The 25,739-nt window shown below is 45.0% G+C and overlaps 1 protein-coding gene across 1 annotated transcript in view; it reads left to right on the forward strand.

Annotated features, from left to right (window-relative positions):
- GALNT13 (polypeptide N-acetylgalactosaminyltransferase 13) overlaps window positions 1–25,739 on the forward strand; it is a 78,639-nt gene that overhangs the window by 11,802 nt on the left and 41,098 nt on the right. Inside the window, exons 2-4 of the mRNA XM_026852538.1 lie at window positions 318–488; window positions 8,747–8,864; window positions 17,687–17,867. Coding sequence (XP_026708339.1) covers window positions 318–488; window positions 8,747–8,864; window positions 17,687–17,867 — 470 coding nt within the window. The remainder of the gene's footprint in view (window positions 1–317; window positions 489–8,746; window positions 8,865–17,686; window positions 17,868–25,739) is intronic.

Raw genomic sequence — 25,739 nt, forward strand, 5'->3', positions numbered from 1 at the left:
TTTTTCTGCAGCAGGTGATGCAGTCCCCCTGGCCGTGCCCAGCCCTGCAGCCCTGCCCACCCCCGGAGCAGCACCCAGGCCCTTCTCTGGGCACCCCCACACCTCCCAGCAGCGCAGCGAGGAGCCAGCATGCCCCAAAACCCACCAAAACAGGGAATTTTGCTCAGCCTTGGTTCTGGAAGAGGGCAGACCTTGGTCAGAGGGAGCATGAGCCACGGTCACTGGGATTTTATGCAGAGAAGCCTCAAAACAAGTGCAGTATTCAGCATACTAGAAATACTTTGTTTAAAAAAAGCCCGTTTTTTTTTTTCTTCCAGGAAAACTGTTGTCTGCCCCATCATTGATGTGATCAGCGATGACACGTTTGAATACATGGCTGGCTCTGATATGACTTACGGGGGGTTTAACTGGAAACTCAACTTCCGCTGGTATCCAGTTCCCCAGAGGGAGATGGACAGGAGGAAAGGAGACAGGACCTTGCCTGTCAGGTAAGGAGGGTGAATCAGGAGAGCTCTCCCACTCTGCTGTCCACGTGCTTTTGTGGATAATAACGCTTAATACCTAAGGTTTTGCTGCACTCTCAGAGAACACACGGCAGATAGTTGTGGCACACTGTTCAGGGCAGAGAAGACCAAAATCTGACCTATCCTTAATGCTGCAACGTAGTTATCAGAGCTGAGAAAACTCATTTATATCTCTTTTCAGCATTCAGCAATTCAAAATATTACCTGCTTTTTAAGTTCCCTCTATATTTGTTTTCTGCAAATAGCCTCTTGACCTTGTGTTTAACAGATGTTGCCCCTTTTTCATAATTTAAGGCAAATACTTCGAACATCTTCCTGAAATACACATTTTTAAGCATTGGACCCAAGTATTCAGCTGTGATAATTTGCACTTAAAATGCATGCTTTTATTGCCTAGAAAATAAAATTGATGACTCTGCACACCGAGTTAAAAATGATCTAAGAGTGTGTCCTGTATTCCCGTGATCATTCCTGACCTCTTGCAGTTAATTGCTCAAGCCACAGCCTGTAACAAAACCTCTAGAAAAATTTTAAATGAAGCTGAAACAGAACAAATTGAATAAATTACTTGCAATGGGTTATTTGCTCAGCTCTAATAGCTTCTGTGGTCTTCATGAAAAGTTTTTAAAAAACAAAAACAAACAAAAAAAAACCTTTCACAAGTGGATGTAATGGTTTCAAACCTGAGAGCCATGATGAAGTGGACAGAATTCCAGTCCTGCATACCCCGGGTTGTGCAACAGGCAGATAAAGGGAGAGCCAACTCGGGGGACAGCACAGCTTTGCGAAACACTTCCAGGTAAGGCAGTGGACGGGCAGAGAAAAGCCGTTTGAAATAACTCCTGCCGCAAAACGGCCAAAATCTGTCCTTTAATCTCCCTCAAAGCCTGGAGGCAGGGAAAGGCAGGGCTGGATTTTTTTAAAGCCCGCAGGGTCCCCGCAGCAGGAGCCCGGACCCTGAGTTAGCGGAGGAGGGGGATGGAGCTGGTTTTGAGTCAAGAGAACTGTTTCTTCTTGTGCTCTAAAATATTATCGCTCAGCTGTGAAGTCTGCTGGCAGCTATGTCATTAGAGCTGAGGGGTGTGATAAATGATCCTAAGGAGCTGCAGCGCCTCACTCCATGCCAGCTGCTGCACCCACCGTGTCCCTCACCGGGCTCCGTCCATCCTGTTTCTCCAGTGCCAAATCAATTCACAGGCACTGGGAGCTTTCAGAGACATGCAAATTCTTACTTCCTTATCTTGAAATGGAGTAATACTTCAAGTTAATCCAGAATCAGACATGTAATTGACTCTTAAAATTATTAAAACAAAAAAATAGCTGCTTTTTTTTTTTTTTTCTTTCCCCTCCTTCTTCTTTTCCCCCCACCATCTTCTAGCCTGTGAGTGCCTGGGCTTTTGAGGATTTTCCTGGTAAGGTGGGCGTTAGCAAGCAGAGCATGGGTGAGGGAGTCTGAGGTTCATACCAAGTGCCTCCTGTCCCATAATCATCACTTACATAAGTGCTTTAGAGTGAAGAGGTGGCTCTGAGGGGCTGTGATTGCGCTGGCTTAAGAGCAAAGTGTCAGCTTTTAGACGTAGCGGTGCCCTCTCTGCCCGCGTAGCGCAGGCAGGTCAGTCTCCTTGGTGTCAGAAGAAGGAGCTCCCTGTTTCGTTTTCCCTTTTGCCTGACGGGAGGGGAACCAGCAGTGTAGGGCAGCCTTCCTGTGGGCAGGTACATTTACTAAGCCATCACCTGCGTTCGGTGCTGGCTGGTACTTCCAGACGCATATCAAAAGCAGGCCAAGAGACAGTGGCAGTAAATCAGTCTGGAGGCCTCAAACACAACCACAAATTCTGCATCCAAAGAGAAAGAGTGTAATATTTCAGCTAAATTAAGAATGGGTTTGGCAGCTGCTGAATATATACCACCTGAATATTCAAAAAATGGGGGGATAAAAATAACGCCTAACCCACACCAAAAATTTAGAAACAAATCGGCGAGTTCTTTTTTTGTTGTTGTTGTTCCACGTTGCTTTTGGCATTCCGTAACATTATTTCAGTCTCCTGCAGATTGAATATGTCTTTATTCTTTTTTTTTTTTTTTTTTTTTTTTTTTTTTTTTGTGATCAGTGGAATAAGTGTAGAATATATAAACATCACTGGCTTGTGTGTTTCTTTGCATGTATGCTTAATATAACCATTGCAATCAAATTCTGCCTTTTGTTACATTAAGAATCCGTCTAACTGACAGAAGATTTCCTCAAAATACCTTCCACAATAACATTGATAAATTCCTACCTTTTTGCTTTTTAGATTTTAAAATCAGAATGCAGACATTTTCCAACTATGACTTACTTTATATGCACTTGATGTATAAATTGCATTATTGTAAAAGTATTTTTACGGGAAAGATCAGGACAGCGTCCTGATACAAGCCTGCTAGTCAGCGTGGCCAGAGCTCAGCCATCACCTACGCTGTGACCATTAACCCCGAGGAAGTGAAAGCCAGAACAAGAGGGTGCCTGGTTCTTTCTAGTTCAGAGATGTGAAACACTGCTTGCTTGTTTGCCTGGGGAGTTAAAGGAATTGTTAAATTCCTGAGTTAGGTGCTTGAGTCAACTGAAATACCTGCCTTTGCTGGGACCTCTAGATTTAATGGGAAAAGGTTAATTAATTCAGTGACTCTGGTATTAAAAACCCACAGCTAATTGTCATGCAGTAGAAGAGTTTTCGTGCCGACATCCATTAGAAAAGTTAATGTGTTTGTCCTGTTTTTGGCAAACGGAACGGTGGGGACTCTCCTCTTAATCAGTGCTGCCTTGCCTTGGGCAGATGGGGTTCTGCTCCCAGACCCCCACGTGGGTGCTGCTCCTGCTCTTCACACACTAGGCCCTGCTCCTTTTGCCCTTTATTTTCTTCTTCTGGTTCTTAAACCCCAGCCTGACATCCCTTCTCTTGTTCTCATTTCCTTCTTCCCTTACCTAGTTTTCTCTCAGGTCATCTGCTACCACGATAGCATAACCTTTCCCAGAATAGTCTAAAATGGTAACACGTCCCCAAAGAATCACAAGTTTTGCACAGGTAGCGAAAGCCTTTCCAGTTTGCAAACAGTCCCAGTTTAAAGGAGGTAGATGAGGGTGGGCAGTGTGACAGTGGGCACCTGGCCGGGGCAGCAGGTCATGCCCCCGACTCCCCAGCCTGGGCAAAGAGAGGATAGAAGTCAGTGGTTGTCACATACTGGGATTTCTTGGGTTTCTTTTTTTTTTTTTTTTTTTTTTTTTTTACAACTTTTTGACATGTACAATGATCAGAAGCAAAAGTAACATCAGGGAGCTCTCAGTTCATGGGGTGTCTTTGCTAGGACTGAAACTATAAAGTGGGAACAGGAAGGGGACATTTAGAAATCCCTGAAGAAAAGATTCTTCCTGGAGACAGAGCTCTTCAAGGCAAATATTTCTTTCTCTGAGGTTCGTTAGGGTCAGTCAAAATGTATTTTTTTCAGGTGTATTTGCAGAAATCAAATATGAACTGTGGCTTTGTGTGCAAATGTTACCTGAGCCGTGGAGGGGCTTCCTGGTGGTGTTTTGGGGGCATTTCTCTTACTTTGAGGGTACAGCGACCCCCAAGGACTCATGTCAGGGGGGATATAGGTGTTTTCTTCAGTTTGAACAGCAAATTTTACCATGTTTCCATATAGAAAAAATACTATAACTTCCACTGTCACCAGAGTAACCTCTGGCTTTGTAAACTTTGTGAATTATTAGACCTGGTCAGAATGTGGTATTTCAGAGTGCCAAGCCCATTTCTGTTCCCAGAGGGCTCTCTGGGAGCAAGACCTGGATGGTTGCCCTGTGCAGAGGTGGAGCTTCGAGCTAAAGCTTCCTGCAGGGAGCTGGTGGAGGTGGGTAAATCGGGGAATTATGAAAACAGGGATTTCTGGGCAGTGCAGTTGTCAGGTGCAGCCTGGTTTGGTGGTAAATGTTCATGGGTAGGGCTAGCTCAAGGCAGCCACCTTGCTCAACCTTTCATTCTTTTCCCACTGAAAAATCCCTGCGCAATATTTGTACTTTGCAGGACATCTTTGTCTTCAAGTGAACTCATTTCTCCTTCTGTGATTTTGCCTGCAGCAACAGAAAACTTCTCTGTGCTAAGATCAGTTTACAAATATCTCATCTTCTTACATCTACGGTATTAAAAACATAAAGTGTGTCTGTGCTGGGCTGTTACAGTCTCTCCGCAGCACATTTCTGTGGATATTTCCGTACTTGCCCTTAATTTTTTTAAGCTGAAGGCACTCCAGGCTAGTATTATGAATACTAAAATATATATATATATATTTTTTCTGGAAAATCTCTTCTCAAACTTAAATTAGTTACTGAGAGGAAAAATACGAGATCAAATATTAGGAACATATTTTATTTATCATCTTATTATTATGGCTGATTAAACTTAGAGTTGACTACAGTTAATGCTGCCTGGGTGATGGATAGACAACAGGATTGGAAACGGGTGTTAAAATCTTCTTCCAAGCTGTAGCAGTGCTGCCCTTGTGTGGTTGGAGCCCTTTGCACGGGTCGAGGAGCTTGGAGGAGGCAGGACGGGGTGATGTGACGGGGCTTTTGGGGAGCTGCCAGCCTGGGGGCTCTGGCCGGAGCCCCCCTGCTAGCCCCTCCTCACTTCCCCTCACCAGGCTGGGTGCGAGGGGTCGGGGAGACGCGGCAAACCGGGGGGGCTGCGGTACCTCCGTGTTGGGCAGCTCCTCTGTGGGAGCTCAGAGGTGCAGGTACAGGAGTGGGAATCCTGCTCGCTGCTGCTGACTGCAGAAATGAGAAGCAGACGGTAGCTGCAAAATAAAAGTGGGTTTGAATGATGATTAGAGTTAATCATAACATATTACTGTAGTCGTTAACATGACTCCAAGCAGGCAAAATATAGCTAATAGGCACAAAGCTGAGAAAAAAAACCCAACAGTAGGAACCCTCACTCTTTCTAGCGTTACTGTTTGGGCTGTTTTTACAGTGAGAGCTCTGCAGAGGTGTTTGTGTAACATCAAATTTACATAACAGGGGATAGTCCTGCCTGCTGCATTTCCGTTCTCTGAGACTCCGCAGGGTATATCGGTGCAGTTACTTACATTTTACAGCATGAAACTCAGTACTTCCAATTTCAGTTAGTGAGTTCTTAGGGAAACTGTTTGTTTTTTATAACCAGGCGCTGGTGACATGTCAGAAGAATCCTGATCTGTGCGTACAGTTCAGTTGCATCATCCAACAATTGCTTAAGGCTGAATCTTTGCTAAGATGGGAAATTTTGTACCATTCAAGCAGACTCTCTTCCAGGGAAGAAGTAAAAGGAGGAAGAAGGAGAGGAGGCAGAGGTTGCGGGCTTTTGTTGCAGGCAGAGAAGTGGGGGTGATTTTATTAGTGGGAAACGAGTGAGGAGTGTCACTGCAGTGAGGTGGGCGAGGAGGGGAGAGCCAGGCAGACGGGAGCTGAGGTTTCTTCATGCAGTGCTGGGCACAGGCTCGGTAAAATGTTTGTGACTCACTGTGAGTCCTGTGGGAACTTGGCCAGTTGTCAGGGTAGGTTTGAAAACCCAAATCCCGACGCAGCTTTTGGTGTCAGTGTAAATAGTTTTGTATAGCTTCTAGGTAATCAATAATAGAAATTTATTTTAAAAATCATTATTTTTTGCACTGGTAATCATCTGGCACAAAAACAGTTAGGAAAGATTTCAGAGTCAGCTTTAGTTTGTGCTCCCCATACTGGCTGGTATTAAACTTCTGTGGTACCAGGCAGGTGGAGGGTCGCACCGCCCGGCCATGCCCATCTGCTCCACTCGCTCGCAGGGGAGCTCGGGGGGGCCAGGGTTGGTGTTTGTGGCAGAAACCCAGCAAGGCTGAGGGCAGTAAAGCAGCTTTGAAACCTGGGAAGGTCTAGCCCTGCCCAAATGGCAGTTAATTAACTGAGCTTTCAGTGCTGAGAGCACGGGGAGGAAAATAGAAATGAAGTGTGGGTAAACTCAGGGTCCTGTATTATTTCACTGCTAAACCATGTGTTTATTTTCTGGGAGTAATGATAGTCAGCTCTTGCAGAAGAGGGAATAATTGCACAGCAGGCAAATTACCTGGGTTTGTTGAATTTGAGAGGAAGTGAGGATGTCTTGCTGTCAGGGCTGTGGCCAGTGCCCCCCTGGGAAGAGCTGTGTGCGGCGCAGCACCATCACTTGGCTGCCTCCCCCGGCAATACTGTGCTCAGATTTGGTCCCTGCTACACAGAAAAGATGTGGCTGGGCAGGAGAGGGCCCAGAGAAGGGGCACAAAGGTGGTGAAGGGTCTGGGAGAGGCTGAGAGAACTGGGTTAGCTCAGCCTTGAGGAGAGAAGGCTGAGGGGAGGCCTTAGCACCACGTTCCAGTATTTGAAGGGTGGCTACAGAGAAGATGGAGACTCCCTTTGTACAAGGAGTCCCATGGAGAAGATGAGGGATAGCGGGTGCAAGTTACTCCTGGGAAGATTCCGACTGGGCACAAGAGAACATTTTTCACACTGGGAACAATCAGCCACTGGAATAATCCCCCCAGGGAAGTGATGGATTCCCCAGTATTGGACACCTTTAAGATTTGGCTGGAGAGGGAGCTGGGCCAGCTTGGCTAGACCGGGCTTTTACCAAGCAGGGTTGGACCAGCTCATCCTTGAGGTCCCTTCCCAGCTGGGATTTGATGGTTCTGTGATCCCTGAAGGTCCCCCAGTGTCTGCACTCTGGGGGGGTGTGTGTGTGCTTGGCCTAATTCACGTTGCTTGTGGGACACACGATGGCTGCTGAGGGACGGTCTGAGGAATGCTCAAGGGATTCAGGCTCTGCCGTGGTGGGAGCACCCGTGAAGCCCCTCTTCCAGCTTCTTCCCACATTGCCCATGAGGTGTTTTGTTGCTGCTGACTTGCTTTTTGGAAGAATCCTAGGAGTTTGGGTGATATCGTCAGGGTTCGCATCAGGCTGTCTCCAAACACAGGAGCTCTCACAGGAACTGAGCTCTGGACGGTGCCGCTGCTGGAAACGCTGCGCTTGCGCAGGAGGTTCAGGGAACGGAGCCTGGTGCCTCATCTGACCTCTGAGTATCAGACATTCCTGGCAGTCTTCACCAGCAGCTTACTAAATAAAACAACCGAAAGGAGGAGTTGATTTTTAGGACAAACACTTTGCGGGCAGGCCGCGGTCGCTGCGATGTTGTATGCGGTTGTACGCGGCGAGCTAGCGCCAGGCTACGGGTTTTCAGCGGCCAGTCTCACCCCCTTTGCAGCTCTTCTGGAAGCTGAGGAGAGAAACACGACCAATGCTTGCCCGCCAAGGCTTGATCCGCAGCCACGTTGACGTGCCCACGGGCCCCTGCCACCAAAGCCAGCCGCCGCGGGGGTGCCAAGACCTCCGCGGGGTCCCAGGGGCGGCTGCCGTCCCCCCGCATCGCGCCGGCGTGGGGCTGGGGCGCAGCTCCTGCCCCCGTGTCTGCAGGGACCAGTTTGGGCTTAACCCCCCGTGCTTGGGGAAACGCTGGGGTCTGTGCAGAGCCTGCCCTGCGAGGGAGCTGCCGCGGGCTGGGGGGGCTCAGACCCGCGTCCCGCTGCCTGCGGGCCGGAGTTTGTCACCGCAGGTAGACTTCTGAATGCTGAAAACACAGAGAGCGGGTATTTATGGGGAAGTAGGACATCTTTACACAAAGAAGAGTTGCACTCTGACTGGATTTGCCTGTTGTAAGGATTTATAATCCTGTTAAGAGAGATTATGCCTGGTAATTTTATGCACATTTAGTCTTCCTCTAAGGCAAAGCTGAGGCATTAAACTCTCTTCGCTAAGCATTTCAGATTGGATTTGAACTGCTGTGCTGGATGCAGAGGGCCAAAATTCCATCCACTTTACCATTACAATGCTCCTGAAATAATCTATGGAAATGTGATTTTTGCGGGTAGGAAGCAATCCTGCAGCTCTCGCTCGGGCAGCGCTCTCGTCGATGGCGGGGGGAGCTCTGCCCGACAGGCAAGCGCGCAGAGTATGCAGCCAAAACCCTGTTATCACTGTTAGTAGTTTACGTTTAAGTTGCTGTATATAGAATATATTTATAGTCAAAATGTCTGAGGTAGTGAAATGTACTGTAGTGTCACTTATTAAATTCCACAGTGTCTTTCAAAAGGTATTTTTTCTTTTCTTTTTCCTCTTTTTTTTTTTTTTTTTCTGTTTGTTTTCAACTAGGACCCCTACTATGGCTGGTGGCCTATTTTCTATTGACAGAAACTACTTTGAAGAGATAGGAACTTACGATGCAGGAATGGATATCTGGGGTGGCGAGAATCTTGAAATGTCTTTTAGGGTAATTGCTGTTTTCCTTCATTTTCTGTCAACACACACAGTCGTGCTGTAACGGTTCCTATGCTGCGGGCAGGGCGCTTCTGCTTTAGCTGTCATGCAAGTCATGGGTTAATTTAAATTCTCAAGATATTTGGGAATGCCTCATTATAGTATTTTGGTCCTTTTTGCTGCATGAAACATTTTATTACTGTTTAGAACTTTTCACACTTTCAAAATAATATGTATTAGCAAAAGAAACGAGGCTTTCTGTGAGCTAGTACAAATGCTAACTGACGTAAACAAGATATAAATTTGTATAGTGTTAAAAGTAAAATTCAAATATGTGTTTTAACAGAAGCTTTTGAAAGTCTGTGTCGTCATGGACTTGCAAGTTCTGGCAGGGATTTTTTAATTTTGCCTGAGAGACAAGCTCACAGAGAGATTTCACATCCCGCAGAAAAGTGACGGTATTTCTGCCGGGGATACGTATGTGGCCCACGACAAGAATAAAATCTCTTTGAGTGAAACGCATTTAGTAATCGTCCTTTAGACATAAAGGAAAATTGGAAAATTGACTCTTTGATAAGTAATTGTTAGAAAGGATGTTGAAAATTACTTTGAACGTCTCTGATGTGTCACAGTTTATGCATATTAAATAAGTATGCAAAGTAAACCCTGGTACGCTGATCTGGTACCCGGAGCACATCACGGGGAATATCCTTCTTTCCTTTTTTTTTTTTGTTGTCTTTTGTCTTCAGCCAGGGCTGCTAGATAGTGTTTTTTTTTTTTTTTTTTTTTTTTTTTTTTTTTTTCCATTGACAAAACTACTTCGAAGATTTTTGTGAAGCAGGTATTTCTAGAGAAGATCAACAGCAAATTTGAAAGCATTTTCAGGCTGTTTCCTATAACCTATAATTGTTCATTTTCCAGTAAAGCAGAAGGGTAGAGTTACTTCTTCTGCGCGTTAATGTTTTAAATGAGTGGATTTCAACATTTTCTGGTGTATAGAGCCCTAAGAATTTTCCATGGACGTATATAGGCCCCCATATAGGAGCTTATTTTTAACTTAAGCCTGTTAGCAGGCTTGTTTTCACATCTTTAGAAGTGATCCCTGGAGCAGAGAGTGACTAGCACTGCTTTAAAGCGTTAAGTATGTGCCTCTCATAAACTAAATCTGCGTATTAGTACTGTTCATTTTTCACCGAGTATCAGTGTGTGGTTTCTGCAAAGGGAAGTTCGCCTGGGTCATTGAAATTTTAAGATCAGAATTGCTGATGCGCATTAAACCCCGACAGAGGGAACCTCGAAGCCGTTTGCTCTTGCTGGTGTTTTTTTGTCGCTTCCAGAAAACCTTTTGTGGGAGCGATTTTGGGTCATTACTGTGGAAAGGTCCCATTCTCGTTAGTGAAGGTCTGAAATATTTAACTCTCCTTTTGGAAGAACACTGGGTTTTTGTCACAAAAATGATAATCCCTGATAAGACAACTCTAATGGAAAGGAACGTACAAGGCGATTTTTGCTATGAGTCTGTATTGGAGAATCTGTGGAAGCTGATTCTCCGTGGGCTCCCTTTGGCAGCGGCTATTTTTGTTAACGAAGATACAAATATTGATCATTTTTCTGTCAGGCTTTGTATGGGCGAAAGAATGAAATAATTTACAATTCCACAGCCTTTTCCCGCTCCCTGGGGTAGTAGATTAATTTTGAGAGGAAGCGTTTGATCTTCTGCCGAGAGCAGCATGTGAGCGTGTATTCACCTTCCGGCGTATGCTAAAGAAATGCCCTGACTAGGAGATTCTGAATGCTTTCTCTTGCTCGAATAGTGCTAATGCGTTTTGAGAACCTTTCCTGAGAAGTTTAGCGGTTTGATGGTGGTGTTCTGTCTTCACCTCGTGCTGTTCCACTCTGGCTCTTGGCAGCTGCATGGGAAACCCGTCGGGATTCGTGGCGCGAGTCAGCCAGCTCCTGCTCGGGGTGGTCTGGGGTTGGTGCAGGTTGAGCCAGTACCTCTGCCTTTGCACAGTTTCTCCGGCTCTGCCTCCTGGGCACTTCCATAAGTTACGTAATACATATATATAAAATACTCCTTGGAGGGTTTGTTTTTCTTTTTTTTTTTTTTTTTTTTTTCTTGAACTCCATTCAGTGCTTCTGTGAGTAAGCCAGCAATGGGCTTAATTTATATAAATTCTGTGAGAATACTGTCATGAGAGCCTCATTTCAGCTTTAAATTAAAAATCTCAGTCCAAAATGTATGGAGAGATGTAGACCAACAATAGCTGTGCTCTCCGCAGCAAACCCTCCTGGTAAAGGCAGGGAAGCAGCTCTGCTGTTATTCTTATTTTACTCGTTAAGACTGAGGTGGGGGGAGTGAGGAGAGGAAGCGCATGAATTTTCTGATGAACTCTTTGGGCATCCTAGTAGAGAACATTATTTTAGGTCTTCAGAAGATATTCCTACTTCAAGAAACATCACCAGCCTGGAAAGTGTGTGTCAGCCTAATACGAGGGCATAGTGTCAAGAACAGAAATAAAACGATGTGCCTCCAGCGCCGGGAGATCTCCATGGAAATGCCCGGCAGCCACGCGATGCTGTTCCTCGGTATTTAGAGCATTTGTCTGTAAAGAAACCCAACCAAATAGTCAAGTACATCAAGCACGACTGGATCAATAAAATACCAAGGCCTCTGCATTAAAAATCCTGTCTGATGTAAAACATCTGCAGGAAATCGGTAGCAAAGAGTGCCAGGGGGCTGGGGAGGTTCCTCCAGCAGCCGCCTTACAAACCTGCAATTATTCTGCAGGTTTCCGAAATATCTCATTGCAGTCAGGAAAACACTGAGACTAAATCTGAGTTTGGAAAATTACCATAATGGGAGTCAGCCATAGGGCTCTCATTACATTGGATGTTTCTGTCATCGGATGGGAGCGGGGTTAGAGGTGGTGTTGGTCTGGTGTTCGGAACACAAAGCCCCTGTCTGGGTAATCCCTGCATCCTCCAAAAATGTTAATAAGTGCCTTTGCCTTCCCTGGCTGCTCTCTGCAGCCCTCCCATCTGCACCCGGCGGTAGCGTGAGCCTCGATGTCACAATTAAAAGAATTCGGGGTGATTTTGGTCTCGGAGGCACCCTCGGGAGCCGCAGCCAGGTCTCGCAGCATGGATCAAAGTCCGTCTGTCCGTCCGGGGCAGCTCCTGCCCCACACCACGTGTGCTCTGCCGTGTCCGTCCTTCTGGGCACAGGCAGCGTGTTTCAGCTTTGGGCTCTGCTGCTGCTCGCTGCTGAGCGGTCTGGGATGGCGCCTTTTGGAGGGTGTCTGTTCATAACGGCAGCTGGGAGGGAGGAAAAAAAAATAAATTCTGGCAGGAACCTCTTACATCTGTAAGAGTCTACTCCAGTAAATGAAAACTTGATGTATTCTTAAGCATTGACCATATTTTTATTTATAGAATTCCGTAAACATTTTAAATTTTCTGTTAGACTCTGTAAGTGTTATTTCCCGAGTTGAATGCCCTGAAAATGTGACAGTCAGAAAAGAGCTCATAAGCTTTGGAAAGGGTATTAAAAATAATCTGTCCATCAGGAAAAAAGGATTATTCTTTAAAATAATCCAAGTAGGCCAAAGCAAGGCTAGAGAAAGCTGATGCATACTCTAACAGGAGTATGATGCTGTTTACTGTTGGTTTTCTGGCAGCTGTTAGAAGTGCAGGAGAGGTTAGCGCAAACGTTCCCATCTGTATTTCCTAAGGAATGCTATATACGTTGTTATTAGTCTCTGAAATGTCTGTTTTGACTGTTGTAGGAATTCTTCCAGTACATGACTGAGGAGCAGGGATGTTTGATTCCCTTGTAACTTAGCACAGCACCTGATCTTTAAAAATACTCCTATTGCAGCACATGAGAATCATTGTATGGCGTGAGGAAATGGGCACGGGCAAACCACAGCCCCCAGAGCACCCGGGTGCCACATCCCGAAGGCGGCCACTTGCTCACAGAATCATCCGGGTTGGAAAAGCCCCTGAAGCTCCTCCAGCCCCACCATGACCCTCCCCTGACCGTTCCCAACTCCCCCAGACCCCTCAGCGCTGGCTCAGCCCGACTCTTCAACCCCTCCAGGGATCCCGGGGACTCCCCCCTGCCCTGGGCAGCCCATTCCAACGCCCAACAGCCCCTTCTGCACAGAAATCCTTCCTCAGAGCCAGCCTGACCCTGCCCTGGGCAGCTTGAGGCCATTCCCTCGGGGCCTGGCGCTGGGGCCTTGGCTCCAGAGACTCATCCCCCCTCTCTGCCCCCTCCTGGCAGGGAGTTGCCGAGGGCCAGGAGGTCTCCCCTCAGCCTCCTCTGCTCCAGACTGAACCCCCCCAGTTCCCCCAGCCGCTCCCCAGCAGGCCTGTGCTGGGTGTTGGTACTGGTGAGGGGGGACAGGCTCCATGGAGCTTCTCCGCGTACACACCACGGATCAGCAGCAGCACTTTTTCAGCCGGGCGGTGTGTGAGGTCTCAGCCTCCAGCTGCAGAATGACGGGTGCAAGAGAGGGGTGGAGGGGGTGCCTGCAACCGAGATTGTTTTCAGAAGGACACGGTGACATTGACATTAATTTTGTGTGTTGGTGAGTGGAATTTGGGGTATGTAAGTCCCTCAGCACCTGGCAAACAGATTGAAAATCTATCCCTGTGCGTTCCAATATTCCTGAGCTGTTTGACTATATTAACTAATTTTAGGAGCACAGTTTGCTTGCAGATTGTTCTCAAAATATGTTTGTGTGCTTACATTTAAAGCATACGATATTTTTCCCTTTCTTCAGACTGCGTTAATTTTTTCTGTGTGTCAGGATTCTTATGTTCCTGTCAGGAAAATTTTCAAGATATACCAGTCCAGTTGTTTTCATTCTAAAGATCTTTGGTATTAGAGTTTTCAGGTTTTTTTTTTTTTCCTAATTATTCCTTACACATTACTGCATAGCAATGAACAAGTTTACCTCATTTAACATAACTGTGCTTACGTGTTAACTTACTTTCTGACTGCAGTGATCTTTGGGGATTTTTTTACCATAGCTTTGATCTGTGCGTATGCGTGAGGTGTTTAATCTAACACCAGCATCAACACACACATGCAGGTACCAAGAGAACCCCTTTATGGAAAAAATTAATTTTCTAAAATGAAGTAAATAGAATTATTAACAGGGAAAGGATTTGCTTGTGGTGTTTTTATATCTCTGTAACCTGAGATTTTAGTTCTGTTTTACTCTAAATTTTAAAGATCATCATATCTAATTTGGAGTTAGTTTCTTGTAGTTTGTCGTAAAGGGAGTATTTTTCCTGCTTGTTTTAAAATTTGGAGTAAAGCCTCAAAGCTGGTTTATTTTTATTTGCATACAAATTATTATGAGCTTTAAGTATTTCTCACTGATGTGCGCTGAGATTTGCAGGAACTGACATTGACTCAGTGTTCAGAAATGATGGGAGGGGAGAACATCCTGCCAGTGGGCTGCACGGAGATCAGATGGAGTCTAATCTCTCATTTTACACAGTAATAGGAATGGTTGTAAAATGTCTGTGAAATCAAGGCTAGTTCTAAATAATTAATGCCTGTGTTTAAAAAGGGATAAATTATGTGGGCAAATACAGGCCTTAGGTTTAATTCTGTGGCGTGCAGTGTCTTGCCACAAGTCCTGAATGAATTAATATTTGTAAGCAAAAGATAAATAGAAAATGGGTTAGTCTCGCATGGCTTTACAGAAGGTAAATTATAACACGCTGGATTTGGATTTTCCAGACCATGGAAATGTGGCAGATCTGCTGGATCTGTTCTTCACCAAAACCTCTCAGCAAGGGGCACTCGGGAAATTGGAGTCAGGAGAAGAGGGAGATCGGTGTGAACTGGTGTGGGGGAAACAGGTAGTGCTGAAGGCCGAGCTGTCAGGCTGGGGCCAGGGCACTGGTAGAGTTTTTAGCTGTAAGGCTGCAGCTGGATGTTGGATTTTTTCACTAAATAACTTTTTCACCAAAGGTGGGGAATAAACTCATGGAACGTGCTGGGCTGGAAGATGCAGAGAGGGACTTGAAGTACCGTGATTGGAAAAATATCTGATCTGGGGAAATTCATTCAGGTGGAAGGAGAAGGGTTAAACTTCAGAGGAGAAGGGAAGGAAGACACCTACAACCTTAAAAATTACGATGTGACAATAACTGGTTTATGAATAATTCAGTGTGAAAATCAGAGTTAAATTTATTTTTTTGAAATGAGATACATCAGTCTTGTACCAGGCTATTTGCAATCTGGCTGTCTTTAGTCCCTTGGTGCATTCAGTCACCGCCAGGCCCCTTCTTGCCTGTTAGGAGGGGTGGGAGGTCAGTAAATGGGAATTTTGCTGACCCAGCTGCTCTCCCTCCCCTGCAGCAAACGGGGATTGTGGAGTTTTGCCAAGGGCAGGTTTAAGTCTTGATGGGGCAGGCTGGGGTGAGACCCCAGCTCCACTTGTTCTTCTTTTTCTGGGGAGAGAGAACTAAGGTGGCTGGAAGGACTGCACTAACGCAATAATCGCGAAATGCTTGCCATCTGCAAAAAAATCTGGGTGTGTTGGAGGAAAGGTAGAGTTTATTGGAAATGTCTGTTTTGCAAGGTACGGGATCAAGTTAATTCTGTGGTTGGAAATTTTGATGGATTAAAAAAGTAGAACGTTAAAATGAAAAAGGTTGCAATAAAATGTAATGGCTGTTTCTCCCCTAAATTCTGGGAGCAGTCAGCAGTGTCAGTAAAAGCTGCTGGCGGGTGTTGGGTGCCTGGGGTGGTTTTGGGGTCACCCAGGTGGCAATGAAGAGTCATCAAAGGTGTTGCCACAGCGTGTCTTGTCTGTGTTGTGACCAGTTCTCTGGGCTCCCACAGTCTTTAACCATTATAGGAACTTTTGGAAAGTAGGCTTTTTACCAAGGAATATTCAGGAAGGTTGGTTGGTTTGGTTTGGTGGTTTTTTTTTTAATAATACTGAAAAGATAAAAGTCCTTTTCTTCCGAGCAGGGTGCAGGTTCATCCGCATTCCTATGACAACTGTAAGAGCTAGCAGATTGTGCCAGGGACAGCCAAAAATGTGCTTTAAGAAACGTACAGGCACACACTTTTTTTTAAAAAAAAAAATGGTAGTGTGGGAGGAATTTCCTGCCAGGGAGAGGAGTCGGAGCGGGGAGAGCAGGAGCAACCGGGGGGTGCTGGTCCTTAGGCAGAGGCCGTGGGTTAAAGCTCACCTCAGACCACATGTGGTCCTCACTGCCCTGCCCAGTGAGTTACTCCCAGGTGCTTTGTAAACACCTTAGTCCTGTATATTTTGGTTTTAATGCACGCTGCCTTCTCGGTACGGCCGCGTGTTCCTTGGCATCCGTCAGCTCCAAGTTTCACCTGAGCTGACTAGTTGTTATTGAGCTGCAAAACACAAGATGTTAAACACAAGAATATTTTGATGTTGTCATTGCTTATCCCAGCAGAGTACATCACTTAGCATACTAATGAAATTATATAAAAGGGTTTAGCCCTAATTAAATAAAATCTGCATTAAGTTACTATGGTAACTCAGCCTGTGTGGAGGAGCTCTAATTACAAGACTGTACTAGCGTTCCTGTTTAAAACACCCAACGGTTCTTCTTGTGTTTTATACTGGGAGATATTGGGAATTTTAGTCCTGCTGGCTGCTTAGGAGGAGACTAAAGGGTGAGATGAGCCTAAATAAGAAACTGGGCAGTTGGTGGTGCCTTTGCTGATGCCAGAAATGTCAGTGAACCTTAATGAATCCCGAGGCGTCGATGTCGTCTGGCAGAACAGCAAAGCTTTGTAACCCTGTAAGCATCCGATGGAAATCTTTGTTCACCCAGTGTTCACGTGGTGCCTCTGTTCTGCCTCCGGTTCCACAAGCTCAGACCTTCAACCTTCTTTAAGTTTCTCCTCTAGGTCTTTTCAGAGCCTAGAAAGATGGGAGATTACAGGACAGCGGTTCATACACAAACTGATGCTTATTGTACCAAGGCTCTAGTGATCCGACAGCAGGAAAATATGGTACTTCACTTAACAATGGGGTATTAAAGTCCAGGATTATATGATTTATTTTTTTTTAATACTTGTGCAGTCATATTGAGGGCACTGAGCTCACAGTGTGTAGATTTGGCTCCCGTGGTGGAAAGGGACAGTTTGCATCTAGCAGAAGTTCATCAAATTCTCTTCTTTGTCTAGAACTTCTTTGTTGTTGTTGTTGTTGATCATGGTACTCACCAGCGTATGAACCAGAGAACATAAGTTTTGCATCTGTGCTTCACTTCTGTGGTTCTGTGATGTTCAGGGTACCTGTGCTTGCTGCTTCCTCTTGCTGTCTGTGATAGTAACCCAGGTCTGTTGTGCCATGACCGTGACTGTGCTTTAAAAAATATACATATGTATATATATTTATATACATTAAAAAATAAAAGCTCTTCCCTGTTTCTTTAAATACTTTCAAATATTTTTTTTTTCATCTGTGTATTCAAAAATCTGATTTTTGAATGCAGAGATGACATCCCTACCCGACACTTAATCTACTCTAGGGTGACACTTTCAAGACCCTGGTTTGTGTGTAAGGACACAGAACCAGGTGATCCATTCACACAAGCTTTCACATTGCATTTCAAGTCCGTGCACTTCCATTGCCATCACGAGTTGTGCTCCTGCTGTTGCCCTTAAACTTTTGCTTAAAATACCCTGTTGAATTCTGACCTGGGGAAATAAATGAGGCGGCAGCTGCTAACCTGTCTCTCAGAGTCCCTCCTGCTATAAACTCAGTGTGTCTTGTATTTGTTTTAGTCAACGTTTTCTGTGTATTTTAATTCCAGATTTGGCAGTGCGGCGGCTCGCTCGAGATTGTCACCTGCTCGCACGTTGGCCACGTGTTCCGAAAGGCAACACCTTACACCTTCCCTGGTGGCACGGGGCATGTCATCAACAAGAACAACAGGAGGCTGGCAGAGGTCTGGATGGATGAGTTTAAGGATTTCTTCTATATAATATCACCAGGTAAGAAATTATTTTCCGATCATATTATGATGTGTATATGAATTTGGCTGGATCGTCGTTACCGCCCCCGAAGGTCCCTTCGGAAGGTGTCAGTGGGGGGACAGTGGAGGTGCTCGGGGCCGCTGGTGGGCAGCTAGAGCCCTTGGGGCACAGGCCTCCCCGCCACCACGTGTCTTCACCATGTCCTCCTGCCTCGCCACTGCCGAGCATCCGTCCTCAGGAGAAACACTCTCTTTAAACATACACCTTTCTCTCCCTTTTTATTGCTGATTTTCATTTATCTTTTGGTGTAGCACACGTAACGCACGGAAATTATGTACGACGTAATCACATACATCACACAATTGTATGAGGAAAAAAAAATATTCCTGTTTGTTCTTACAGCAGCTTGTGGATAAATATTTTGTGGAAATAAGCTAACGTTGTTGTGTTCAAGCTGGGGATGTTTTTATCTAAAGGTGATGCTGGCCTCCATATGAGTGAGCCCAGTGGAGCAGATACCATAAAAATGGAGTGGGACATGGTGGTTTCGGTGGTCCCCATGCCGCTCTTGGTGGTGTCCCTCTGCAGAGGCCGTGTCCTGCGCAGCTCGGGGCGGAGCTGCCGGCCCCTGGGGCTGCCTGGGCTGGCCAGGGCCGTCAGCGTGGGCACGTGAGGTGCTGTCACCTTCTGCTTTGGCTTTTTCTTCTCTTTATTTAAGTATCAGTTTACATCATGCCGCTAACTCTTAAATAAATCTCGGTCCTTTGAATAATACAGCAACCCTCAACTTACACAGCACTTCTCATGTTCTTATTTTCATCATTTAAAATTTACCTGTTCACTTGAAAAATTAAACTTGGAGACAACTCAGTTTTTACGAAATTTGGAATGTTAAACAAAACTTACTTTTTTTCTCCTGAACAAACACAAGAATCAAAAACTTTAAGCCATGCTCAGGAAAAAGAGAGTATGTACCTTCTGTGCTGGCTCTCTAGGAAAGACTCTTGCACCTGTGTTTCAAGTGGTCCTTTGGTCACAGCCAACCTCTTAAAGCAGGCGTTTTGAGCTAAGCTTTTTCTTTCTGTAAGTCAGGACCAGCGGTTTTCTTTATTTGGTTTGGTTGAAATGAATGGAATAATTAAGTTAATATACTTTATATCGCTATTTTTCTTTTACAGATTTGTATATAAAATGGAAAACTATTTTGGGTGGGTTTTTTTACTCCAAACAGTTTTACTGATACCTTAAAATTATACATTTTACAAAGGTATATATGTTTTACAAATGTATATACAAAGATATACGGCTTCAGTTCAAAATCCAGAACAGACAATGTCTCACATATGAAAATCAGTTATTTTTCATAGTATTTATAAGTTACTAATTAAAATGTTTGAGATAGAGACTAGCCATAGACTATGGTAAGCTATTGTGAGTGTTTATTGTGTGCTCTGGCATAATCTTCCCATTCTTCCATCTTTAAGCTTCCTTCCAATTTAAATTCTGTAGCAGCAGAATCAGTTTAAATTTCCACTATCACCAAGAAGTAAACCCCAGACCGTATCATTATCTGTATGAGTTTTGTGTTTCATCTCCAGAGCAATTTACTGTTATTAGACCTCAGCTCATTCTGGCTGCAAACCTGCTTGTTTCCACAAGCTGTTTTGGTGCTTTGATTTATTTTTTTTTTCCAGGGGTTAGGGACATCTCAGTCGCTATCATGTGCCAACATGTAATCACGGGCTGCGAAGTCGGAAAACTCTTGGTTTCTGCAGGGGTTATCGCGTGTGTCCTGTGGCTGTCACAGTATGTGCTCATCAAACATTCTGAGTCTGTCCTGGAAAACCCTTAGCAAGCCAAAAAATTGAAAGCACTATAAAAAAAAAAAAAAGTCTGTGCACATCTTAAGGGACCTGTTAATGGTGTAAAAAGAGTTCTATGTCCATACCTTAGATATACACTAAATAGAAGTGTGTGTAAATGTGTATATAACCAAAAGATGCAAGCGTGAAACAAATCTTTAAAAAAAAAAAAAATGTCAACAGGGTGATGATCCCCAACAGTCAGAGGTCTGGCTTGGCGCTGAGTGTTTCTGGGAGGTGTTCTTAGGGCCCTGCCCCCAGCTTGGAGGAAGAGGGGTGCAGGCAGATCTCTGTCCTTCTGCGAGGCCCCTCCTGAAGGGGAGGAAGCGAGGAGGGAGGGCTGCTCCCCGCCGGAGGAGGGGTTTCTGGGTCTGGTAGGAGGGCTGGAACCCCGGAAGAAGACAGAAAGTTCCTGACTTCAGGAACGGTACCAAGAGCCAAAGTAGTCAGGGAGGGGAACCACCATCCTCTCCAGCATGTGTTTTGTCCGGGGGCCAGAGCAGGGTCTCCAGAAGCCGTTGGTATCCTCAGGTCCTGTTTGTCCTCTGCTGCCCGTGTTTCCTCTGAGTCACTGCGAGGATGAGCTGCTGCCTCGGCCTGGAGGAACCACACTGCTGGGAGCGCTGCTGGTGTTTGTTCTCACTCGCTGTGCTGACTGGGCAGACATTGCGTGACTGTAGGGACATCGTTATGTGACTGTACAGACATTGTGTGACTGTAGGGACACCGTTATGTGACTGTACAGACATTGCGTGACTGTAGGGACACCGTTATGTGACTGTACAGACATTGCGTGACTGTAGGGACATCGTTATGTGACTGTACAGACATTGCGTGACTGTAGGGACACCGTTATGTGACTGTGCAGACGTTGTGTGACTGTAGGGACATCATTATGTGACTGTACAGACATTGCATAACTGTAGGGACATCATTATGTGACTGTACAGACATTATGTGACTGTAGGGACATCGTTATGTGACTGTAGGGACATCATTATGGGACCGTACAGACATTAGGTGACTGTAGGGACATTATGTGGCTGCAGGGACATTACGTGACTGTAAGGACATTTCTGCCGCACCTGATGGAGGTGCACTGTGGATTTCGCTTGTACTGGACTTAACAAAATGCAGAGAATCAACATACCATGAGTGAAAAACCACCACATCGGGAGGGTTCTCTTAAATATGGAAATTGAGCTTTGTGTGAGGTAGACAAGATTGTGTCCCTTTATAATTGGTAATTATATCTACCCAATTAAAGCTGAAGGAATTGGGTGCGTGACAGAAAATTTGGCTGACTGTTTGTAATGTAATTGGTTTCTGTTCTCCTGCAAGAGGAAGGGAAGAAAAATGGAAAAAAAAAACATAACGCTGACAAATGAATATCTAATATGGCATAACAGTGAATTCAAAACCCATGTTAAGATGCAGTCAAGTTCAGACCATAAATACATCACATGGGATTAGCTATTCTTTAATTCCATTCTCCCTTATTAAGTTCTTTTTTGTGGGCGGTCTTATCATACCAAGTTCCCATGGAATTTTTGTTGAACTAAATGCATTTCTAATAATTTGCCCTGATAGCAGACATTTTTCTACGAGTGTGAGGCAGGCAAGTACTAGCAGTGTATATTCCCCACGTAGTGTGTGTGGTGAGGGCATCGTGGTGCTCTCCTGCTCTGCCTTGACAGCAGGTTTTTCTAGGCTGATGAGGAGTCAGTTGCTTTAAAGCATTTGGGTGATCTGAAGCTCTAAAAGAACCACACTCAGGGCTATTTAAAATACAATACATTTTAAATGAGATATTAGCAAAATGCATTTACAGGCTACTGGAATACTGATATATGTGGTAGAATAATTTAAAAATCCCCATTTCAAAGAGTGTCAGATGAAATTGCTGCTCTGTGCGTTTCTAAAATGTGTTAATATTTCAGTTAAAAACCGCTTCCAGATTGGTTATGTTCTTATTTTCAAATTCCTAAATGCAAGACCCCAAATTCTTAATCAGAACGTTATTTTCTCTCTCTTTTCTCTCTTCTGTTGCTTTTCTTTCTTTTGGGGATCATCTAAACAAGGGTCCCTGTGGTTGCAGCAGGACTCCCTATCGGGCTTGTTTGTTTTTTTTTTTAAATCCATTTTTCCACAGAATTTCTACTCAGACACTCTGAGTTGTGAGAGTGAGGAACTTAGTGATGAGCAGTAGGTTAAGTTCGTCTGTAGAAAGTAAAATAAAAAGGCCATGGAAAAATATATCTGATTTACGCCCACCTTTGACCAGCTTGGCTGGTCCTCCAGCACATCTGCAAAAGCTGGAGCAACGCCCTCACTACGGACTTTCCCTGCTCTGCTCCTTCACCGGTTCAACGTGTCAGACCTCCAGTGCAATAGATTAGTTTGGAACCACCCAGTTAAAAGAAAACCTCAGAAAAGCAGCAGTGAGAAATGCCTCTTCCCATCTATCGCAGCACGGGCATTGCAGAATGCCGTGTAAATGGAGCAATGCCGTCACACCTCTGCTGGCCTGAGGATTTTAAATACCAGATTTAATTCTGAGAGGGGGTGTGAGGAGTGTGGTGGATGAATTAAGTCAGAACCTCGATCCTTTCTGCTGCTGGTTCCAGCCTGGAGCTGTCCATGAGTGTTTGTTGGTGTGGGCATCTTCTGTCAAGGTGGATGGATGGATGGATGGATGGATGGATGGATGGATGGATGGATGGATGGATGGAAGGTTGGGTGGAAAGAAGGAAGGTAGGTAGGATGGATGGATGGATGGATGGATGGATGGATGGATGGATGGATGGACGGACGGATGGACGGATGCTCTCCAGCTTTGGAGGAGTGGTGAATACTGATGTATCATCTTGTGAACTGGCCAGTGCCCAGCTGGGTACAAAATGCCCAATTAGGACGTTTGGAAACGTGTGGCTGCCTTTGATGGCAGAAGCCACTGTCACTCTGTCTAGAAGAGCACCTGTGGTGCAGAGGTCAAATGAGCATGCCTTCTCAAGTGTCCTCATTAGCACCTGTACCGTGGGCAGGAATGACAGGGTATTTCCTGCTGTATTAGAGAGGAGCTTCTGAACTGGCTTTGGATCGCCAGATTTGCAGCTCCCTTTACAATTCCTTAGCTTTCAGTGAGCAGCGGGGGAGGATTTTGTCAGCGACTTTTTTTTAACTTGGACGTCCAATATTAGGCTGCGTTTCTTCGGCTGGTTTCTGTGGTGAGAAGACATCCCTTCTCCCATTGAAAAGACCAACTCTTGCCGTAGGCTGCTTTAACTGAGGCTCCCAAATGCAGATGTGAATGCCAGGCTGTCTTTAACGAAGCATTTTTCAGCAGCCTGACATCCAGTGGGATGCCACGCACTGCAGATACCACTTCCCACTTCCTTTGGGAAGGAGCAGCCCCTAAGCAGGGTCATCCTTTCCCTCTGTCCACCCTGGGACGACATTTCTCTATCAGTTACTCTGTTGAAATTTCCATGGGGTTGGCCCAGGGGTCCTTTCATGCTTTCTTTTATACCACTACGATGCCAACGTGGCTCTAAAACTGCAGTTTTCATCCGAAAAGATGGGAAGGTACAAGGCAATTTAAAAAGCGCTGCAGCATTTCAGCTTGTACGGGGAGGGGACGGGGGACACGTTCCCTCCGCACCCCCAGGGAGCCCAGGTTTGAGCCTTTGGCTGCTGGGGATGAAAACGAGACATCAGTTCGATGAAGCAAAAGGGGCTTATCTTGCCAACATTTAATACATGGGAGTGCTGGGACGTGGGGAGGGGAGGAAGGCAGCCCCGTTCCCACCCGTTCCCGTGGCTCTGTGTGTTCCGGGGGGATTATTCCGGGTCGGTCACTCGCCTTCACCCCGCGATGGCAAACAACCCCCGAGAGCTTTCAGTGGGCAGAGGAGGTGCCCTGAGTCGCGGCGCTGTGGGCAGGGGAGCCACTTGATGCTCTCCAGGGCATTTCCCTGCGGCTCCTAGTTACAGCAGCAGAGGCAGTGCAGGATGAAATGATGCAGTTTCTCTCAGGACAGTTTTTAATGAAACCATTTCTTTTTAATAGAAAAGCGAGGGTGAAATGCCAATACGCTTTTTCTATTTATTGTTATTACTTGTCTTTCTGTGAACAGAGCTGATACTCGCTTCGGAAATGAGCACAAATCAGCAGAAATTTAGTGCTTCTACATGTACTCCCTTTTCTTTGCACAGTTACGTGCAAATTTGCACAAAATTCAAATCGAGAACCTATGAACATAATTTTATTGAAATAGAAGGGCAGAATTAGGTCAGTAACGGTGGTGTTGGCAGGACAGGATTTGTTGAATTCAAAACTTAATGTCTGTTCCTGTTTCAGTCACTGGAAAAAATTTCACTGTAGGTTTCCTTTTTATTTTCTGATCTTTTTTGAAGTTATTTATGAATATCCTAAATCAACTAACGATTAAAATGTGACGATGATGTTCCCCAGGATGAAGAAGCTAATGGAGGAGAAGGGTACTTAGGGGTTTTAGAAAGCGGAGTTCATAACATTTTAACTAAAAAAATCTTCTCAAAAAGGAAATAGTAGATTTTTTTTTTTAATAGGTCATTTCTAAATGGCAGAAATTGTTCCCAATCCTCTTCAAGTGCTTTTTTTTAATCCTTTTGTCTGGCATGTATTTCTCTTAGTTTATTAGTCTGAAAAATACAGATCCCTAGATATTTCTTTTAGAGAACAAAGAAAGTTGCATTTTAGTAATTAGGTATCTGAAGCTATTATCTATCAGCACACAGTCATCTAGCCAGTTCTCCTCTGGGACCTGATTAATTTGATTTCTTAGGTGATGTCTTAAGAGAAAGAGGAACCAATAGTTGTTCAGAGTAACGTTGTGTTAAACATCCCTCAGCATAATTAGGGTGCACACCTAGTAATTATATTTCAAGGTAAAAGTCTCATTCAGTTGGGTTATGAATTGCTTTCATGAGGCTGCCTGCTTGTAAAAATACAACTCTGCTGAAGACGAGCCATCTGAAATTTATTGTGGTTTTAAGACATGTTTAAAGCTGCTGCCTTCGCTTTATCTTTGTAGAAGCTGTGTGTGGATAAGAATGAGATCTTTTCTTTCTGCTGCCCTTGAATTTGGCCAGCCTGTGTGTTGCCTGTTTGTTCTTGCCATGCGCTCAGATGAGTTAGGAACCAAAATTTTTAATTTATCCAACCTAGATTTAAAAAAAAAAAAAAAGGGAAAACCATACAGATTAAATTCCCTGCAGAATATTTTGAGTTGAAAAATAGGCTTAATTTGTCACGAGGTGAGAGGAGGAGGAACAATTCTTGTGAAAAAAATACTGTATTTGTAGAGTATTTGCGTTGGTGTGAAGGGAAATAATGCAGCTGTATTTTCACTGTGTGGTTTGGAGCGAGGAGTGGCTTTGCTCTCTGCCTGGAGAGCGGCCCCAGCGCTGTCACAGCCTCTGCTGAGGCTGGGATGGGTTTGCAAGCTGAAAGGAAGATCACAAAATATGGTTGTAGTGAGGAATGCTTACCTTTTTGCTTTAGTATAAATATTGCATTTGACAAGGAGTTTTGAATTTTTCTTGGCAGGAGCGTAAGAGTCTGATTACAGCCTGAAACCTTAAAAGCCAAATAATTCAGGAGAGTTTAAAGAAATCTCAGAAATGCTGGATACACTTCAAAGGGGATTAAAGGAAGTCCCTCGCTTGGAAAAGAACAGAAATACGTGAATTTGTTCTGAAACACGGAGGAGCTGCCGCCCGTTGCCCGTGTTAGAGTGGATGTCAGTGGTGCTCTGAAGCCTGTCTCCCTTAGAAAAGGTTAAAATGGTGCCAGGGACTTGAGCTGACAGAGACGTTCCTCTGAAATCCGTACAAATCCTCACCATTTTCTGACTGCAGAAGGTGTTCTTCCGACTCCGTGGGAAGGCACAGGGACGCCAAAGGGAGTCCCGACCTCCTCCTTGTGAGGTGCAATGTGCCCAGTGCCAGGCCAGGCTGCGGAGCCAAGCGCTGCATGTGCATTTGC

The sequence above is a fragment of the Athene cunicularia genome, assembly GCF_003259725.1.
Source record: "Athene cunicularia isolate RWA chromosome 7 unlocalized genomic scaffold, athCun1 chr7_part1, whole genome shotgun sequence".
Lineage (NCBI taxonomy): Eukaryota > Metazoa > Chordata > Aves > Strigiformes > Strigidae > Athene > Athene cunicularia.